Raw genomic sequence first — 17,280 nt, 5'->3', positions numbered from 1 at the left:
CGACGCGGGGCAGCGCTGCGGCGCAAGGGGCGGGGCGCGCGGTGACGTACGGGTCAGCTGCGGAGCCAGCGCAGGGCGCCACCGCCTCCCGTTCCTCCTTGTCCCCTTTTCCTCCCGACCACGCGGTGGTGCTGTGGCGCGGTGGCACCGGCTCGTGCCGCTCCTCCTCCCCCACCCCCAGCTCGCGCGCCGCCTGCCGGCTCCTTCCGGCGGAAGTGCCCCGCGATGACGGGTCCCGACAGGCAGGGAGCGTGAGGAGGGCTGCGGGCGAGGGCGGAGTCGGCCCGGGCGGGCAGCGGGGAGGCAGGCAGGCAGGCAGGCCGGCCGGCGGCGCGGCAGTCCCCCCCCACACCCCATCTCGGTCGCCGCCACCGCCCTCGGCCCCGCCCGTACGCCCCTGGGAGCGGCTGTGCGCGCCGCAGAGGGGGCGGGGCGGCGCGCGCGCGCGTAGCAGGAGTTGGTGGCCGACGGGCGCGGCCCCGTCGCCGCGTCTCTCCCCCGGGCACGTGCGCGCGCCCGCGCCGTCCCAGCTCGCGCCCCTCCTGAGGGCGGGGCCTGCGTGGCGGGGCGGGGCTCGGCGCCGGGGCGGGGCCAGGGCCCGGCCCGGCGGGTCCAGCACGAGCCCCCTCGGCCGCCGCCGCCGCCGCCATCGCCATCATGGAGGACAAGGTGTTCTCGAAGGAGCTGGACCAGTGGGTGGAGCAGCTGAACGAGTGCAAGCAGTTGAACGAGAACCAAGTGCGCACGCTCTGCGAGAAGGTGCGGCCCGGGGCGGCGGGGGAAACCGAGGCACGCTGGCCCCTCCCCCCCGCGGGCCGACGGCGCGCTCCCTGCGGGTGGGGGCGGCGGTCGCCCCCTCCCCCGCCGCCTGCCTCGGTTTCCTCCCCTGTCTAGTGGGGGTCCGGCCGGCCCCTCCCTCCGGGGCCCGCCACCTCGGTCACTCTGTCCTCTTATTTTTATCTCGGCCCGGCCCCGCTCGTTGACTCACGAATGCTTGTCGATTGACTAAAGAGCCATTTGCGGCCGCCGCCCCTCCCCCCGCGCGGGCGGTGACCCCTGACGGCCGAGGGCGGGGCCGGGCGCCTCCGCCGGGGGTCCCCGGGAGCCCGGCGCCGGCCAGGAAGCGTCCTGGCACCGGAGAAGGGCCGGAGGAGTTTGGTGGGGGGCGGGGGGATGCCCGGCTGGCCCCGCCCCTCCCCCTCCCCCTCCCCCGGCCTCGGCCTCCAGCCCCCAGCGGCGATCGCGCTGTCGGAGGGCTCCGGCCGCTGCGGGCTCTGTTGGGCGGTAGAGCCAAGCAGAGTCTGAGGCCCTGCGATGCCCCCCAGGACCAGCTTGTGCGGGTGGGGGGGGGCTCTCGGCCCCCCGAAGGTGTCCGGGCGGAGGCCGGGTCCCGTACCGAGCGGTGGGCCGAGGCAAGCTTCCCAGAGGGGCTCCTGGCCACGAAATGAGAGGCTGGGCTGGGGGGGGGGTGGTCTTAGGCTGGAAGGGTCGGTGGGGGCTGCCGAGAACGCTCTCCCTCGTCCGTTCTCTCTGGCTTCCTAGAAAACCCAGCTCCAGGCCGTGGTCCCCTTGGAGAACAAAGGACGAACTCCAGGAAAACCCAAATAAAACCCTACCTCCTACAGGAAGCCTTCCCTAACCCCTCTTTATTCCAGTGCTTTCAGTCTGCTAATTATTTCCCATTTTCCCCGTATGCAGCTTCCTTTGCAGATACTTGCTGCGTGTTGTCTCCCCCGTTAGATTGTAAGCTTCTTGAGGGTGGACTGTCTTCTCTTTTTGTGTCCCCAAGGCTTAGCGCAGGACCTGGCATCTAGTAGGCACTTGATACCCGTTTGCTGAATGAATAAAGGATCTGGAGTGCTGGGATCAGGTGTTCATACTTGGGGCACCTCTGAAGGCGTTGGTTAGCGTGGGGACGTGGTTGGAGAGCCACTGGAGGAAGGCTCCTCTTGCAGCCATATGCACACCTGGTGTCTCTGGAGATGAGCCCCGACGGGGGGGGATGACCCAGAGGATCCCTGATCCTGGGTGAGGGGAGGGGCAGGTTTGGGGAGGATGAGTTTGACGTGTTGATGACAGGTCCAGCCTGGCTCCTGGTAGCAAACTTTCTGAAAGAAACAAAGAAAGAAAATGATGTTTTTGCAGCTTGATTAGTGGCCAGAGAGGCTGCCCAGGAATCGGGACGCGGCTCATCTTTGGCTCCCATTGCCTCGGAGATCTTTCCTGGGCCTTCCTCGAGCTCAGGCGACTCTGTCTGTTAGCAGCAGGAGCTCACCTGCACTGTCAGAGGGAGTTTCCTCCCTGTACCGATGAAATGCCAAGTCTCCTTCTACTGCCACACAGATTTAATTGTCAGTCTCTGATAATATGTGTTGGGGGAGGGTGGGACCTTTAATTTCAATGGGAGAGAAAACTCCAGGCGGGGAAAGTGAGTGCTGGACCTCTGATTCCAGACTCCATTGTTTTGCCCAGGGGGAGTCATAGCTCTTAGAAAAGGACGGTTGTAATGGTGGACTAGCAGGCATCCTTTTCAGCTTAGTGCTTTCTTTGTTGGCAACTTTGATTACTGTGTCCTATTGACGAACCCATTCGAAGGAAGTTTACTGAAAGGCAGCTGTACCTGTAATAGATCAGTGGGTTGGGACAGAGTCAAATTCTATATTGCTGGCTTAGTCAGACCTCACCTGAAATTCAAGGAACGATTTATAATGTGACCAACTCAGACAGCCCATCTCACACCGCTTCACATTTTTTCCCCTAATTAGATTTAGCCTAGCATTTTAGCCGATTTGAGGTCTTATTGTATCCTGACTGTTATTAAGGTATGATGTTAGCTCTCCCAGCCTTGTATCATATGTAGATTTGATAATCTTTCCTTCTGTCTCTTATTCACATCAGTGATGTTAAATGTTTGGAGGGTTTTTTTGTTTTTTGGGGTTTTTTTTGCATTGAACCATATTTTAACAATCTCAAAATTCTGTGACCAATTTTTGTTTAAGTTGTTTCCATTTGAAATTACTGATATAAAAACTAAGACTGTTATGTAACAATTTGTCCACGAAAGATTTCTTCCTAAAGCTTTTACAGCTTATTATAATAATTAGCCAGTCTTTTACCCTTAAATGTAAATGGTCAGTTGAGACAAACAGCTCTGAAACCATTCTCCAGACACTGATCGAGTGGGGAGGCCAGCAGTGCACAGAGTTGAGCTTTTGGGGCAGATTGTGTGACCTTGGCCCCTCTGGTAGCCTTCTAGTTCTCTTCCTTGATGATGCCAGCTGCAGGCGGGCTCTATCTCATACCAGAAACAGCACAACTACCCCGAGGAGGATAATTTGAGAAGCTCTCTGCTCCCACGGCTTGCCTGGGACCATGCCAATGGTGGCAGCGTCACTGGGTCTCAGGAGGTTAGGGCCGGGCCATCTTCCAGCTTCTCACCAGAACGAAAGTCAGTCTGTCCTTCAGGCCAGCAAAGCTAGGAGCATTGAGGCCATCCTGAACAGGTGTGCAGCCAGCCCTGATTGGCCTGGGTGGTTTGGGATGATGTCCTGGGGGTGTAACTGGAGGCAGCTCATCCATTGGCGGGTCATTCATTATCCCTGTCACCAGCCACATTACCATGGAGGATGATCTGACACCTCTAATTTGATAGAATTGATATTACTTTGAGGCCTGCTTACTCTGAACTTGTAGTGCATTTCCACAGACTTTCTTCAGCTGTGACAGGGCCTGGAGCAGATGTCCTCTTCCTTCCCACCCACACCATCTGGGTTTAGAACTTGAGTAGTCACGTGGCTGGTTGGTAATGTACCAGTTCCACCAGTCTTGCGTCAGACATCTCGGAGAGGTCAGCCAGGTGATTGTCACTTGGATAAGCTGATGACAAGAGGAGGTCCAAAGCAGAGGTGAACCTTTAGCATTGCCATCCTTCAGGATGACTTCCTCTCCTTTGAATGCAGCTCTCTGAGCTTGAGTCAAACATGTTGTCCCTGTTCCAGCCTGAAACTGGCACAAAAGCTCCTACGACTGGGTGGGAGCCAATCACCTGACTGCTGACTTCGTTGACTATTTCTTCCTCTACCTCCTAGTCCGTTTTGTTAACACCAGCAATCACTTGTTGCCCACCCACGTTGTAGACTGGGAGAGCACGCTCAGGAGTCAGCCCCTTCTTTGAGATACGACTTACGATCTACCAACATGCACAGCACAGTCAATGGAGATGGGCCTGTAATCATGGTCTTGATGAAGTCCCAGCAGGTTGGGGCAGTGATGGGAGTCTTCTCCTTGCCAGTTTTGTCTAGGTTTAGTGATGTTTTTCACCCTCTCGTGTTCTGGCCATAAACCCATTATTAAATGTCAAGCAGAAGTCGCTAAACTGCATGCCCTTTGACCTATCAGTACCATTACTGGGCCCACGTCTACCAAAATGAAATCAAAGAAAGAGAAAAAAGGCCTACATGTACTAAATATACATGTCTTTACATCCACGTCCTTAGACTGCGCGTATGGATGGAGATAGGGAAAGCAGGTCTTCTTTGCCATAGCAAAGAACTAGGAACTAAGGGAATGCCCATCATCTGGGAAATGGCTGAAGAAAACGTGGCATAGAAATGTAATAGAATTTTGTTGCGTTGTAAGGAATGACGAGAAGGACGGCTCACAGAGAAGACTGGTACAGAGTCTTGCCAGCTGAAGTGAGCAAAACCAGGAGAACGTTTTATCCAGTAGTAGCCACCTTGTGAAGTCATACTACTGTAGAGAGACCCAGTGCAGTGACTGACTGAATGCAGAGATTCGATGATAAAGCATGAGGCTTACCACCTGGTGGAGGCGATGGCCCCATGATCCGCAGCAGCACAGACAACTTTGGACCCAGCCATTGTGGGGATTTTTGCTTTTGACCCTTTCTTCTTTTTCATAAAATTTATTTTTTCAATCAGCAAAAATCTGTCCCCTTCCCCCCCATTAAGAACAAAAGAAAAACAAAACCTTTGTTATAAATGTGTTAAGTCAAGCAAAGCAAATTTCCACATTGGCCACATTTTTAAAAAAAAAAAAGTGTGTGTGTCATTCTACACTCTGATAGCCTGGACCTCTCTGTTAGGATGTGGGTGGCCTGTTTTGTTATTAACCCTCTGAGAGGAATTGTGTTTGAACATTATAGTGACTGGAGTTCCTGAGTCTTTCGAAGTTATATTTACCATGCTGCTATTGCATAAATTGTTCTCCTGGTTCTGGTTCTTCATTCTGCAACTTCATTTCTTTACAGCACAGTAGTATTCCACCGCAGTTTTATACCATGGTCTGTTCAAAAATTCTACAGTTGATGGACATCCCCTCAGACTCCCAACCTTTGCCACATCATAAAGAACTGCCATAAATATTTTTTGTACATCTTTAAAGCTTATTTTGCTCAGGACTAACCACTTCCTTAATCTAGCTTCCTTTTAATTCCCCCTTCTTCCGTTTCCTCTTCCCATCTGTTTACCTTTTGAATAAAATGTATTTCTGTCCTTGATTGTGTGTCGGAAGGCAGCGTCCTTCCCTTGGACTAATTCAGATGAGAGGAAGGTTTGGGTATCGGCTGCTCCCTCCACCCCCTTCTCTTTGACTTGTGTGCCCCAATTATGTAAGATCCTCTTCCCCAGCCTTCCTTTCCCTTTCCTCCATGGTGTATTCCATTCTCCTTTTAAAATCACCAAGACACCACAGAGCTGCTGTCAGGGCTTCGAGCTAATTAGGTGACCTCTGGTGATGTTAGGGCTCAGAGGGAACCCATGTGTCATCTCATATTCAGATTTAAGCACTTTATTCTTGTTCAGTCCCTTAGGATTGTTTGTTTGTGTTTCCCTTTCTGTGTTTCTCTTCACTCCTGTGTTTGAACTTCAGCATTTCTGTGCGGTGCTGGTCTTTTCATCAGGAATGCTTGCAAGTCCTCGGTTTCATTAGAGGTCCATTTTTCCCTGTAGGATTATACTCAGTTTTGCCAGGTAAGTTATTCTTGGCTGTAAACTTATATCCATTACCTCTGGAGTGTCATGTCCCAAGCTCCCTGCTCCATTATGGTGGTGGCTCCTAAATTGTGCGTCATTGACTATGACTCCTTAGTACTTGAAATCTTTCTTTTTGATTACTTAGAGTATTTTTTCTTTTATGTGGAAGCTCTAGATTTTGGCTGTAAAGTTCCTGGAAGTTTTCTTTTTGGGGTTTCTTTCAGAAGGTGCCTAGTGGATTCTTCTTCTTTCCACTTTGTGACTCTAAGAGATCTGGGCGGTTTTCTTTTTAAAAAAAAATTTATGTATTTTTAAACGAGATAAAAATAAACCTTGTGTTACAAAACAAATTTCCATATTGACCATGTCCAAAAGAATTTTTTTTCCTTCACTCTACCCTCTGAGTCAGTCCTTCACCTCCCAACAAGGAGTTGGGCAGCCTGTCATCATGAGTACTAAGTCTTTCCTAACTGTTTGTCTCTACCATATTGTTGGGCTAGAATGGCCATACCCGCTCTTTTATGTCTACACACCTCTCTCTCATTGTGCCAACCTGGGCTAGAAAAATAATTCACCATGACCTTTTTTTTTTTTAATTTCTCCATTAAGATTCAGTCTGATGTGGTTTTTAGATGTGTTTGGAGTAATGGGGATGAGAGCTTGGTGTTCTTCCCACTGCTTTGCCATCTGGGCTTTGCTGTCTATCCAGATTTCTTTTTTTTTACAAGGATTTTCTTTTTCTTTTTTCTTAAATGGGGGGGGAGGGTGGGACCGTCCAGCAAGTTTGGGATAGGATAGCTCCCCAAAAAAAAACAAAGAAAAGAGGGTCACTGAAGTGTTTTTAAAATGTACCGAAGATAACAAAAGGCTTATACTACATTAAGAACTGTAATAACCAAGACATCTGTGAAAGATCCATATTGAATTTATTATGTATTTTAAAAGGAAATTAAGTGATACTTCGTAGAGAGTAATAGTTTCAAGTACAGTCTTTTTGTGTTCTACTTTCAAACTGCCCATTTTATTTGGTATTTAAGTTCAGAATTTTAAAAAACACACACACATTAAAAAAATAAGTATTAAATGGCTCTGGATGAAGGACAGATCTCTAGGGCATTCCACTGTGTTCTTCATTTTGTCCACAAGGATGCTATGAGAGAATTTTGTTAAATGCTCTGCAGGAATGCAGCTGAACATTTCCCTCTCTGCCTCTCTTAATGAACCTGTCAGACAAGAGGGAAAGGTTAGTCTGGTATGACCTACTTAGGCTGCCTCTTAGTCATCATTCTTTCCTTTTCTAGGTGTTCAGACACCTTCTCCTTAAAAACACATGCTTGAATTTTGCCACAAATTTAAGTCAAGCTTATTGGTACACAGTAACAGAATTACACAAGGCTGTCAGTTATCACAAGCATAGAAAGCAAGCAACTGGATAACATGTTAGGTAGCTACTTCGTCTAGGTGCCTAGCCTAGACTTTTCATTGAAAATCTGAAGCCACCTTTTTCTGTTCTGTAGAAACTGAGGTGGACAGCAGGTCCATAAAGGCTCGAGTGGCCTACTGTAGCAGAGTGACTGAGCCCAAGAGGACATGAAACAGTGACTCAGGCTGAGACATGTCTAAGAGCCCGGCGTCTCTCTCCTCCTTTGGTGTAAGCTGTGCCTAGAGATAGCTAATCCTTGCCCTTGGCTAGGCCAGTTGTCTCGGCTCTGAGGACTAGTTTCTGATGGCAGCCCTGTCATAGAAGAGCACTTGGCCTTCGGCTTGCTTTCGACAAGGCCTATTGAAATTGAACTGATGGTTAACCTCATCTTTGGGGAGAGGATGGGGGTCTTTTCTCAAGCTTTAGATGAGTATGGCAGGGACAGAAGTGGTGTTGTTCTGATGAACACTTGAAGAAATGTGTTGTCATACTGAGAGAGAATTGAATTTTTCCAATGCCACTTCTGAAACAAATAGAGAAACTGCTTATTAATCAGCCAGTGACTCACGCCCCGTATCTCCTCTTTTGTCAGATCTTGTCACTTCTGCCTTATAACATGCCGTGTGTGCCTCCTTCTTTCCACCCCTTTAATATCAGGCCTTACCATTTCTCCCCTGGACACCTGCACTAGCCTCCTCCTCCAGCCCATTCTCCAGTCAGCTCCTGAGGGATTTTCCAAAGCCCAGCTCTCACTGTGTCACTCCCCTGCTCACTTAACTCCTATGGTTCCCTCCCTCTGTGTGACCTTAGAGCCCTTTGTCTTCCTTGTCACTTCCTCGATGGACTCTTGACCAGCCTCAGTGCCCAGCATGTTGTTTGTCCTTCACGCCCAACGTTCTGTCTCCTGACCCCAGGCCTGGAACGGTCTTCTTTTTCAGCCCCTACCCCTCCGGCTTCCTGGGCTTCCTTCAAGAGTCAGCTGATGCCCTCCCTTCGTGAAAGGTCTTCTTCCCCACTCAAATTACCTCGCGTTTGCACTCTGTGTGTCTTATGTGTACACGGTTCTTTGTCTCACCCATTCGAATGTGAGCTCCTTGAGGACAGGGCCATGTTTTTACCTTAATTTGGCATGGCACAGAGCAGGTGCCCGGTGGATGCTTGTTGACTGACTGACTGAGTGACCAGACTTGTTACTGAGCTTCCCTTTTGTGTATCTCTCATTCTCTTTCCATTTCCTCCTTCCTTGGAGCTGTGGGCCAAAGATTAGCAGAAACAGCTGTTCTTGGAAAGGGGTTGGGAAGCTATCCATGTCGGGTTTGATTTGTTTTGGTGGTCATTGTTTCTGATCTTTTCTTTGGTGGTAGATCTTTGTGCTTCTATTGCCCAGACAGGAAATAGGAAACTCAGTGATGTTGGTTGAATTTTTTTTAACTGAATTAAATGCCTATTATGTGGTAGGTGCTGGGAATACAAAACTAAAAACAAACAAACAAAAAAACCAAAACCAGTTCGTGCCTTCAAGGAGCCTCTATTCTACTGGGTTGCTACAACATGTCCATAGTTATGTGTAATACAGAGAGAATCTGGAGAGGGAGAGCACACTGCTGGGGGGTGGGGCTTGGAGGAGCTGCAGCTTGAGCTGACCCCTAGAGGAAAGCTGGGATCCTGAGGCAGAGGGGAGGACCTTGATCATTCTGTGGGGATCCCACAAGGCTTCTGCAGAGGCACAGAAAACAACTCCGAGCCCTGCTGGGCTGGAAGGTCAAGTCTGTGAAAGGGAGAATGATACAAGGTTAGAGCCGGAGGCAGAAAGGAGCCAGATCCCAGTGGGGGAGAGGCCTGGAATGCCTGGCTGAGGAGCTTGTGATGGATTCTAGAGGCATCAGGGAGCCAGTGAAGACGGTTGAGCAAGGGAGTGACGTGCACCTTTCCTTTGCTTAGACTGTTTTGGTGTCTGTGGAGAAAAGATCGAAGAGGGAGATGGGCAGCAGGCAGGCAGGTTGGTTAGTCTAATAGTGCAGAAAAGAGGTGAGGGAGGTCTGTGGGAGGAGAAGGGCCTAGAGGTGAGTGACGTGGTAGGCGGTGTGATCTGGAGGACTTGAGCGTCTGCTGTGACATCGAGGGCAACGTGTTTCCGATGCTAGGACTCATTTTCAGGCGTAGCCAGAAAGGATTTGTTATCATCACATAGTCAGAGAGGAACAAAGACGGATCATGTTAAAAACAGAAATCTACAGGCTGCTTTTTGTCATGACCTGTTTACAAGCATTTGTTAAGCTCTTACTATGTCAAAATAACGTGGCATCAGTGGTTAAGTGAAATAGAATACATTAGAATTCACTGAAGAGAGGATTTGTTAGACGCTGCTGTGCAGACTCGGGTTGATGATCTTTTTATGCACTCGGAACAATACTGGCTCTTTGCTGCAGAGCCGGTCCCGTTTGTGGCATATCACCTGGCTCTTGATTCCAGTGATATCTGTATTTTTATGTTGACTTGCGTGAGTCTGTCTTGTTTGGGAGGAAAGCGTTTTTCTTTAAGAATTACTCATGTGTAGAAGTTGAAAGTTTCCTGTTTTTGTGTTGTAAGATTGTGGCAGTTTTAAAGCTGCAAACAGAGCCACAAGATCTTGTGTCCATCGTTCCCGGTGCCCCACTGGGCTCCAGAGTTCTGGGATTCTTTCATCTCCCCACAGCCTTGACAGTGGACCCCAGGTCACCTGGCCCCCTCTCCTTTACGCTACCACCATGCTTTCTTTCCCACCAGTCTTTTTGCAAAGACTTGTTGTTTGTACTCACTCGAGCTGTGTGATAGAGGAGGGAAAGGAATGGCATGAAAATGTTAGGGCATTCTCTTCCAGTGGCTTCTCTTCCAGTACAGTTCATCCTTCCCCAAAAGAGTAAGGATGAAGAAGATATGGCTGGCCACCTGTTTGGGAGCTGAGGGACTTTCTCCACCACTTTCCTTTCCTCCTGGCAAGGAGACCTTGAACTTGAAGCTGTTGCCTTGTGCTGGGCATAAGTATAGATGTGCCACTGGCGCAGCCTTCACGGAGGTCAGCAGCCCTGCGGGCTGGCTCCCGGAGTGTCCTTGATTTGGTCCTCTTGCCTTAAGTTCTCAGTCTCTTCTTTCTTCATTCTAGCTCTTGAAAACTCATTTCCCAACTCCTCCTAGGCAGCCTTCCATTGGATGGCTGATGAGCTTCCTTCGGGGTAGGGGGAAAATCGCTTGATTCAGAATCCCAGGGTCTGACTTCCTTTCCACTCTTGGGGAGGTCACTTCTGGGCTGAAGAATGAGGGTGTTGGGAACTGAATGGCTGGCCGAGGGGCTACTCCACTCTGTCATTCGTTCCATGATTCTTGGGATAAGGCAGCTTCCCTGTCATCCTCTGCTCACTCTGAACCTTTTCTCTAAGGCCAGGGTCCCCCTTATATGGAACCCTTAGCTGGGGTTCAGATTGTATTTGAGGTAGAATAAACCAAGACAATGATAGCAAAGAACTTGGAACTGACCCTATGGAAATGTGGGTTAATCCTAACAATTCCCACGGCCACCACCTTTGTCTTGTGAATTACTTGTAGAAGGCTCTCCCTGGTGTCCCTGCCTTTAGTCTCCTCTCTTCCCCGTCCAATCCAGACTTTAAAGTCTTGTGATTTCCAGGGCCCACAGTTTCTTCATCTGTCAAACAAGCAGGAAGGGGCTTGATTCTGAAGGCCCCTTGCAACTTAAATTCTAGGATCCGGTAATCTAGAGTGCCTCCCATGTTCTTTAGTAAGTTGTAGATCAAAAGTCCTACTGACAGATTTGTGAGATTTGGAACTGGAAGGGGTCAGTCCCCTCATTTTCTAGATGAGGAAGCTGAGATTCAGAAGCAAATTGATTCCCCCCAGAGTCTAAGCCACTAAGTGCCAAGGTGGGATCCAAATGGAGTCTCCTGCCTCTCGCCCTACCCCAGCCTGCTTCTCTGGGTAAAAGCACATGGCATCGTCAGGCCGGTTCATGAAAGTGGGCCCAAGAAAGAGCTGGGAGATTACAGAGAAGTGAGAGAATTTCAATGATTTGATATTTGGCCTTCATGAGAATCACTTTAGCACTCACATGTCTATCATTGTGTCATCTGGGAGTGCTGGATAATAATTTGAATGATTATTTTCAGGAAATATCTTGAGCTTTCCTTTGCTTCAGTAGGTAACTATGCCCAGAGAAACTGGCCTTTTACTGTACAGTAAGTGCAGTGTTGCCTGCTGGGTTTTGACTGAGTGCTCTTGAGAAGAGTGGTTTTCAGTTGAAAGATTCCTTCGGTGCTCTTTGGATTGTGTATGTGTTGGTGCCTTGCTGTGAGGTGGCGCAGGTTGGTAGTTGGAGTCCAGTCTGGGCAGTCACGTCCTCGGGTGACTTTGGGCTGAGTTGCCTAACCTTTTGGGCCTCAGTTTTCTCATCAGTAAAATCCAGAGACTTACTTGGATTTTTGATTTGGCCCAGACTTAGGATTTCACTGCTATGGGTACCTCCAAGTAAGGAAACAATTGCTTTGCACTTTTTAGGGTCTGGGTGGTGCCTGGGGCATTGAGACAAATGTACTTAACCATTAAAAAATGAGCTGGAAGCAACCTCAGTAGACTGATAGGGAGAGGAATCCCAGCTGTAACGCACCTGACCGAGATAGTCATTCAGCTTGGAGTCCTCCCAGGAAAGAGGCAGCTTCTTCCATTCTGGGACAGGTCTGTCCCACTATCCAACCTATATTTGTGACTTTCCAGGCCTTTTGATACTTGAATGCAGCTGTCTTGTTCCCTGCACTTCTGTACGCTAAATATGTTTAGTTCTTTAGCTGATCCTCATGGCATTGGCTCTAAGCCTTTGGCCTTCCCATGGAGGCTCTCTACTTAATCAGTGCCTTTGCCAGGGCACTCCTCCCTTCAGGGAGTATGACCTTGGCAGAGGCCACCAAACCTTCCATTTCTCTTCTGGCCTCTCATCTCCCACTCTGGACTCACAGTGAGCAGGCACTAAGCCCCCCAGATCTTTTTCCAAAGACCCTGTTGTCTTACTCTGCCCACCCCCCCCCCCTTTTACTGACCAAGTCTGATGAGGCTGTATATTTATCCCTACTGAATTTCATCTGACCAGATTCAGTGCAATTTCCATCTTCTCAATGGCTTCATGATGACTTTCAGGCTGCCTTAGCTTGCCATCTTGATCCCTGCGCTCGTTGTTAAATGGTACATGGGACCAGCCAAGAACAAGTCTTTGGGGCCTTCCCCTGGCGGCTCCTTGACAGGCTAACACTGGACCCTGATTCCATTGTAGGGTTACAAAGCCAGTACGTGGTAGGACCTGAACCCAGGTCTTCCTGATTCCAGGCTCAGCTCGATCTTCATCAGGCCACACTGCCCAAATGGAGGGTTTGTAGAACACTTGATAGCCGTTATTTCATTTGTTCCTCAGAACCAGCCGCCTTGTAAAGTCAGTGGTGCTCGAGTTGTTAGCTGCATGGTTCAGACAAGGAGGCAGGCAGGTGGACAGCCTGCTGTTGCTGCTGAGTGGATTTGGAGATCGTCTGGAGACTGCTGGCTGAGACTCCATGGAAAAAGTGTCTCCGGTGCTGTTTGTTTTTGCCCTGGCTATGTCTGCCCAAGAGCTCCCCTCCTCCATAGAGCCCTCCCTTGTGACAAGAGAATTAATTAAGTGAAACAAAAGGTGATTGCCAGTGCCTGCAACATTCTGTACCTGGAGCTCGCCCCCTCCCTGTCTGCCAAGAGCAGGGTCATCTGTCTTAGCAAGCATTTATGAAGCATCTGTTGAGAGCACGGCCTGGGCCTAGAGACGCAGTGGGGGCAGAGGCAAAGGCCTTGTCTAGAGAAGCCGGGAGGTTTACATGCACACAGATCACTGCGGACGATGTACGTACAATGTGAATATAAAATCATTTCTGAGTGAGAACACAAGACAACCAGGGAAACCAGGAAAGGCCTGACCGGGGAACCCGGGGAGCCGGCAGAGCTGTCCAGCCTCTTTGTTTGTGGGGAGCCCAGACTGGGCCTTGCCCTCAGTCTGAATCCCGAGGGCTCTTAGGGTGGCTTTTATTTACATCTTGTTCTCTTGGTAGGCTTCCTTCAGCATCCTGAGAGTACATTTTAAAAGAAAAAGAAGGAATATTTTCCTTCCCTGGCAAGATTCTCCTGTGTGATAGTTACATTGGCAGATTTCCTGACTTCAGGGAAATAGAGAAATACGTTTTAATTTCTCCAGGGCATATTGTTTTATTTTTGGCTTTTAAGTGACCTGGGTTGACTTAGATTGAAATAGAAATGCAAATGTATAGAGTTTCTTATTTGACAATTTCGTGTTTGAAACCTTATCTCAAAGTGAATAAAAATAAGTTGTAGAAAAGTAGTCTGAGTTTTATAACAGAAAACCTCAGCTATATAGAACCTCAGAGGTCATCTAGTCCTGAAGGTTCTTAACCTGGGGACCTGAGCATTTTTTTTAAAGATTTTCATAACTGAATTTCAATACAATTTCTTTCCTTTGTAATCCTATGTATTTTATTTTCTGCTCTTAAACATTCTGAGAAGAGGCCCATAGGCTTCATCACATTGCCAGAGGAGTCCATGACAGAAAACCCCGGTTAAAAACCCCTGATCTAATCCAAGCACCTCATTGTTCAGATGGGGCAAGTGATAGATCTCGGATTCAAACCTCTCATTCCAAAGGCCCTCTCATTCCAAATACAGTCCATGACCTTTCCATTACCAGAGACAGGGAGTGAGTTTTTTTGGATAGTTGAGGGCATATTATGCCTTTACACAGAAAACTTTATTTATTTGAACAAATTTGGATAGAAGTCTTCAAAATTCTGTTTCATAAATGTGTGTGTTCAGTTGCATCAATTGTATCTGACTCTTTGTGACTCTATTTGGTGTTTTCTTAGCAAAGATACCGGAGTGGTTTGCCATTCCTTTCTCCAGATTGTTTTACAGATGTGGAAACTGAAATAAACAGGGTTAAGTGACTTGCCCAGAGTCAGACAGCTAGTAAGTGCCTAAGGCCAGATTTGAACTCTGGAAGGTGAGTCTTCCTGACTCCAGGCCCAGGTCTGTGTGCACTGTGGCACCACCTAGCTGCCCATTACATAAGTAAGTGTTAAGCAAAACTGTATTTAAAAAATAAACAATTATCATGTATGTGTCTTTAATAAAAAGACCTTATTGAATCTTATTTGCTTTTTTTTTTTAAATAACTTGGAGTTATTGTCATGAACATTAATTATCGAAAGATGACAGGACTCAAGGTGCAGAATGAGATGGACTTCTACATAAAGGGAGAACCTGAAGGACTCTTAAGTTGGGGGCCTGCTGAGGGCTCCCTTGTGGGTTGTGTTGGCCTGGGGGGAGGAAATATTCCTTGGGAGGTGTTACTGACTTTGAATTAGACTGTGCATTTACTTAAACCACTTTGAATGTGTTACAAAAATTCATTGAATAAAGATGAAAGCCATGTTAAGGCTCTTGAAATAGAGTGGTAATTAGAATAGAGAGGTGTAAGGTGGCTGCTTTTTGAAGAAGTATTATGGGAATGAAGGGTCTTTCATCCTGTGTGTGGGGGGTGGGGAGACAAGATGGGATTAGCAAGCATTTATTAAGTGCTTACTGTGTGTCAGGTACCATGCTGAGCACTAGAGATGCAAAGAAAAGCAACCTCTTTCCTGTCCAGTTTTGTCGTGTTTTGGTACAATCTGTTCCCAGCACCCTTCTCCCCTCCCTCCACCGCCCTAGTCGAGTGTTTGGAGAATCCCCAAATTGCCATTTCTTGTGAGAGGGCCGGTGCTCTTTCCATGAGCTTGCCACTTCTTGCTGTACAGGATTTTCTTTTGGATGATGCTTTGCATTTTTCTGACAGGCTAAGGAAATCCTCACAAAAGAATCCAACGTCCAGGAAGTTCGTTGTCCCGTCACTGTCTGCGGTGACGTCCACGGCCAATTCCACGATCTGATGGAGCTCTTCAGAATTGGTGGGAAGTCGCCAGACACAAACTATCTCTTTATGGGTGACTATGTGGACAGAGGTTATTACTCAGTGGAGACTGTGACTCTTCTTGTATCACTAAAGGTACAGTATTTTTTATTTCTATGTTAATTAATGAAAGGCATTACATTTTTTTCCTCTTATTTTAATTGAATGTTAAATCAAGGAAAATGTTGAGAGAGTTCTTTGTTATGTTCAGGGTGGTGTTATATTTTCCGGTCCACTCAGGCAAATCTGCATCCTTGGCATCATTTTGACTTCTCATCCCTTTTATTCATCTCCTGCCTTCAGTCTGTCACCAAGTTCTCTGACTTTTTGGAAGTGTCTCCCCCATCTGTCCCTTTGCACCCCCCACCATGCCAGTGGGTGCCCAGGTCCTCAGTGCAGCCCTGGAATTACTGATCAGGCGTCCTAGTGAATTTCTCTGCTCGGTGATCACCTCCCTTCTGAGCCGTCTTTCCCACCAGCTGTAGGTTGCCATGTTACCCCTCAGCTTAGAAACCTTCGGTGATTTCTAGCTCCAGAGAATCCAAACTTGATTGTCCTAGTGTTTTGGAAAGAACATTCAGTTAGAAGCCAGAGGACTTGGGTTACAATTCTGCCTCTTTCCTTATTTCCTTTGTGACCTTGGTTAAAACACCATCCCTCTGTGGGTTTCACTCTCATCCTCCTTGTTTGAACTCAGGCTTAAAGTGGGGCCCTTGTCCTATCCTTCAAGACCCTTTACGGGTTGTCCTGAACGTCTCTATTCACCCCAATCCTTAATACTGTCTGCTCCTTGCCCCTCTCCTCATTCCCACCTCCGGGCCTTTGCTCTGACCGTTATCCTCCTCTGGACTGCTTGTCCCCCTCCACTGAATTGTCAGATCCTTTCAGTCCTTCAGGACAGAGCCAGGCCCAGTGTTTGTGGGCCCTAAACAAAATGTGAAAACTATCTCCTTCTCATCACCTCCTACAGAATATGAGCAGTGACCCCTTCAGAAAAGCAGTTTATTTCAGTGGTTTGATAGAACAGTGAGCACAGAAGCAATGTGTCATTTTATGTAGGGACAACTTTACAACTTTAACCACAATCCTAAGACAATCTCTGAATCACATATTGGGGCATCGTGATGTGTGTGTTTGGCGGATCTTATTTCATTACCTGAATATACTCAATTCAGCAAATATTTATTAAGCATATAACTACAGTGGAATCATCATAATTTAGCTCCCTGTGAGACAGAAGGAATGAATAAATGAATTTAAATACTACAGGTGATTGGACTTCCATTGCTGTTCGATAAATGTGTATGAACAGGATATGGGAGACAAGAACCTCCCTCATTTTAGTTCCCAGGAATGAGAAAGGGAGAACCCCCTTTATTAAGGGTCTGCTGTGTGCCAGGCACTGTGCTAAGCTCTTTACAAATATTATCTCAGTTGATCCAACAACCTTGCAGGGTAGGTGTTGCTATTATGATCCTCTCTTTACGGTTGAGGAAACTGAGGCAGGCAGGGTCACCCTGCCAGTAAGGGTCTTGAACTAGGATCTTGCTGACTGCAGGCCCAGTAGGTGTTCTCTCCACTGTGATGATCAGCTCCCAAGAGCATCTGGTCACATCAACTCATGTCAAGCTGAGGGTGACTGTAAATCTGTTTTCCTTCTCAGAAGAAATGAGATGGTCCTGTCATGGCTAGTCTGTCAGAGGCACCTTGGTGATTCTGCTGGCCGGCACATGGAGAGAGGCTGGTCCACAGGGCTTTCATGGCTAGCCAGAGATCCTTGCACTGATGTGTGTGTTCGCGCTCTCTCTCTCTCTCTCTCTCTCTCTCTCTCTCTCTCTCTCTCTCTC

General features: G+C 48.2%; 1 protein-coding gene across 1 annotated transcript in view; it reads left to right on the top strand.

Moving 5' to 3' along the window:
• The first annotated feature begins 608 nt into the window (after positions 1-608).
• Positions 609-17,280, top strand: part of PPP2CB (protein phosphatase 2 catalytic subunit beta) — a 34,639-nt gene continuing 17,967 nt past the window's right edge. Inside the window, exons 1-2 of the mRNA XM_027853743.1 lie at positions 609-759; positions 15,320-15,529. Coding sequence (XP_027709544.1) covers positions 658-759; positions 15,320-15,529 — 312 coding nt within the window. The 5' untranslated portion in view covers positions 609-657. The remainder of the gene's footprint in view (positions 760-15,319; positions 15,530-17,280) is intronic.

The sequence above is a fragment of the Vombatus ursinus genome, unplaced genomic scaffold (genome assembly GCF_900497805.2).
Source record: "Vombatus ursinus unplaced genomic scaffold, bare-nosed wombat genome assembly UNPS02010193.1, whole genome shotgun sequence".
In the NCBI taxonomy this organism is placed as follows: domain Eukaryota; kingdom Metazoa; phylum Chordata; class Mammalia; order Diprotodontia; family Vombatidae; genus Vombatus; species Vombatus ursinus.
The sequence above is the reverse complement of the archived record's forward strand: the minus strand, read 5'-3'. Positions and strand labels throughout refer to the sequence as shown.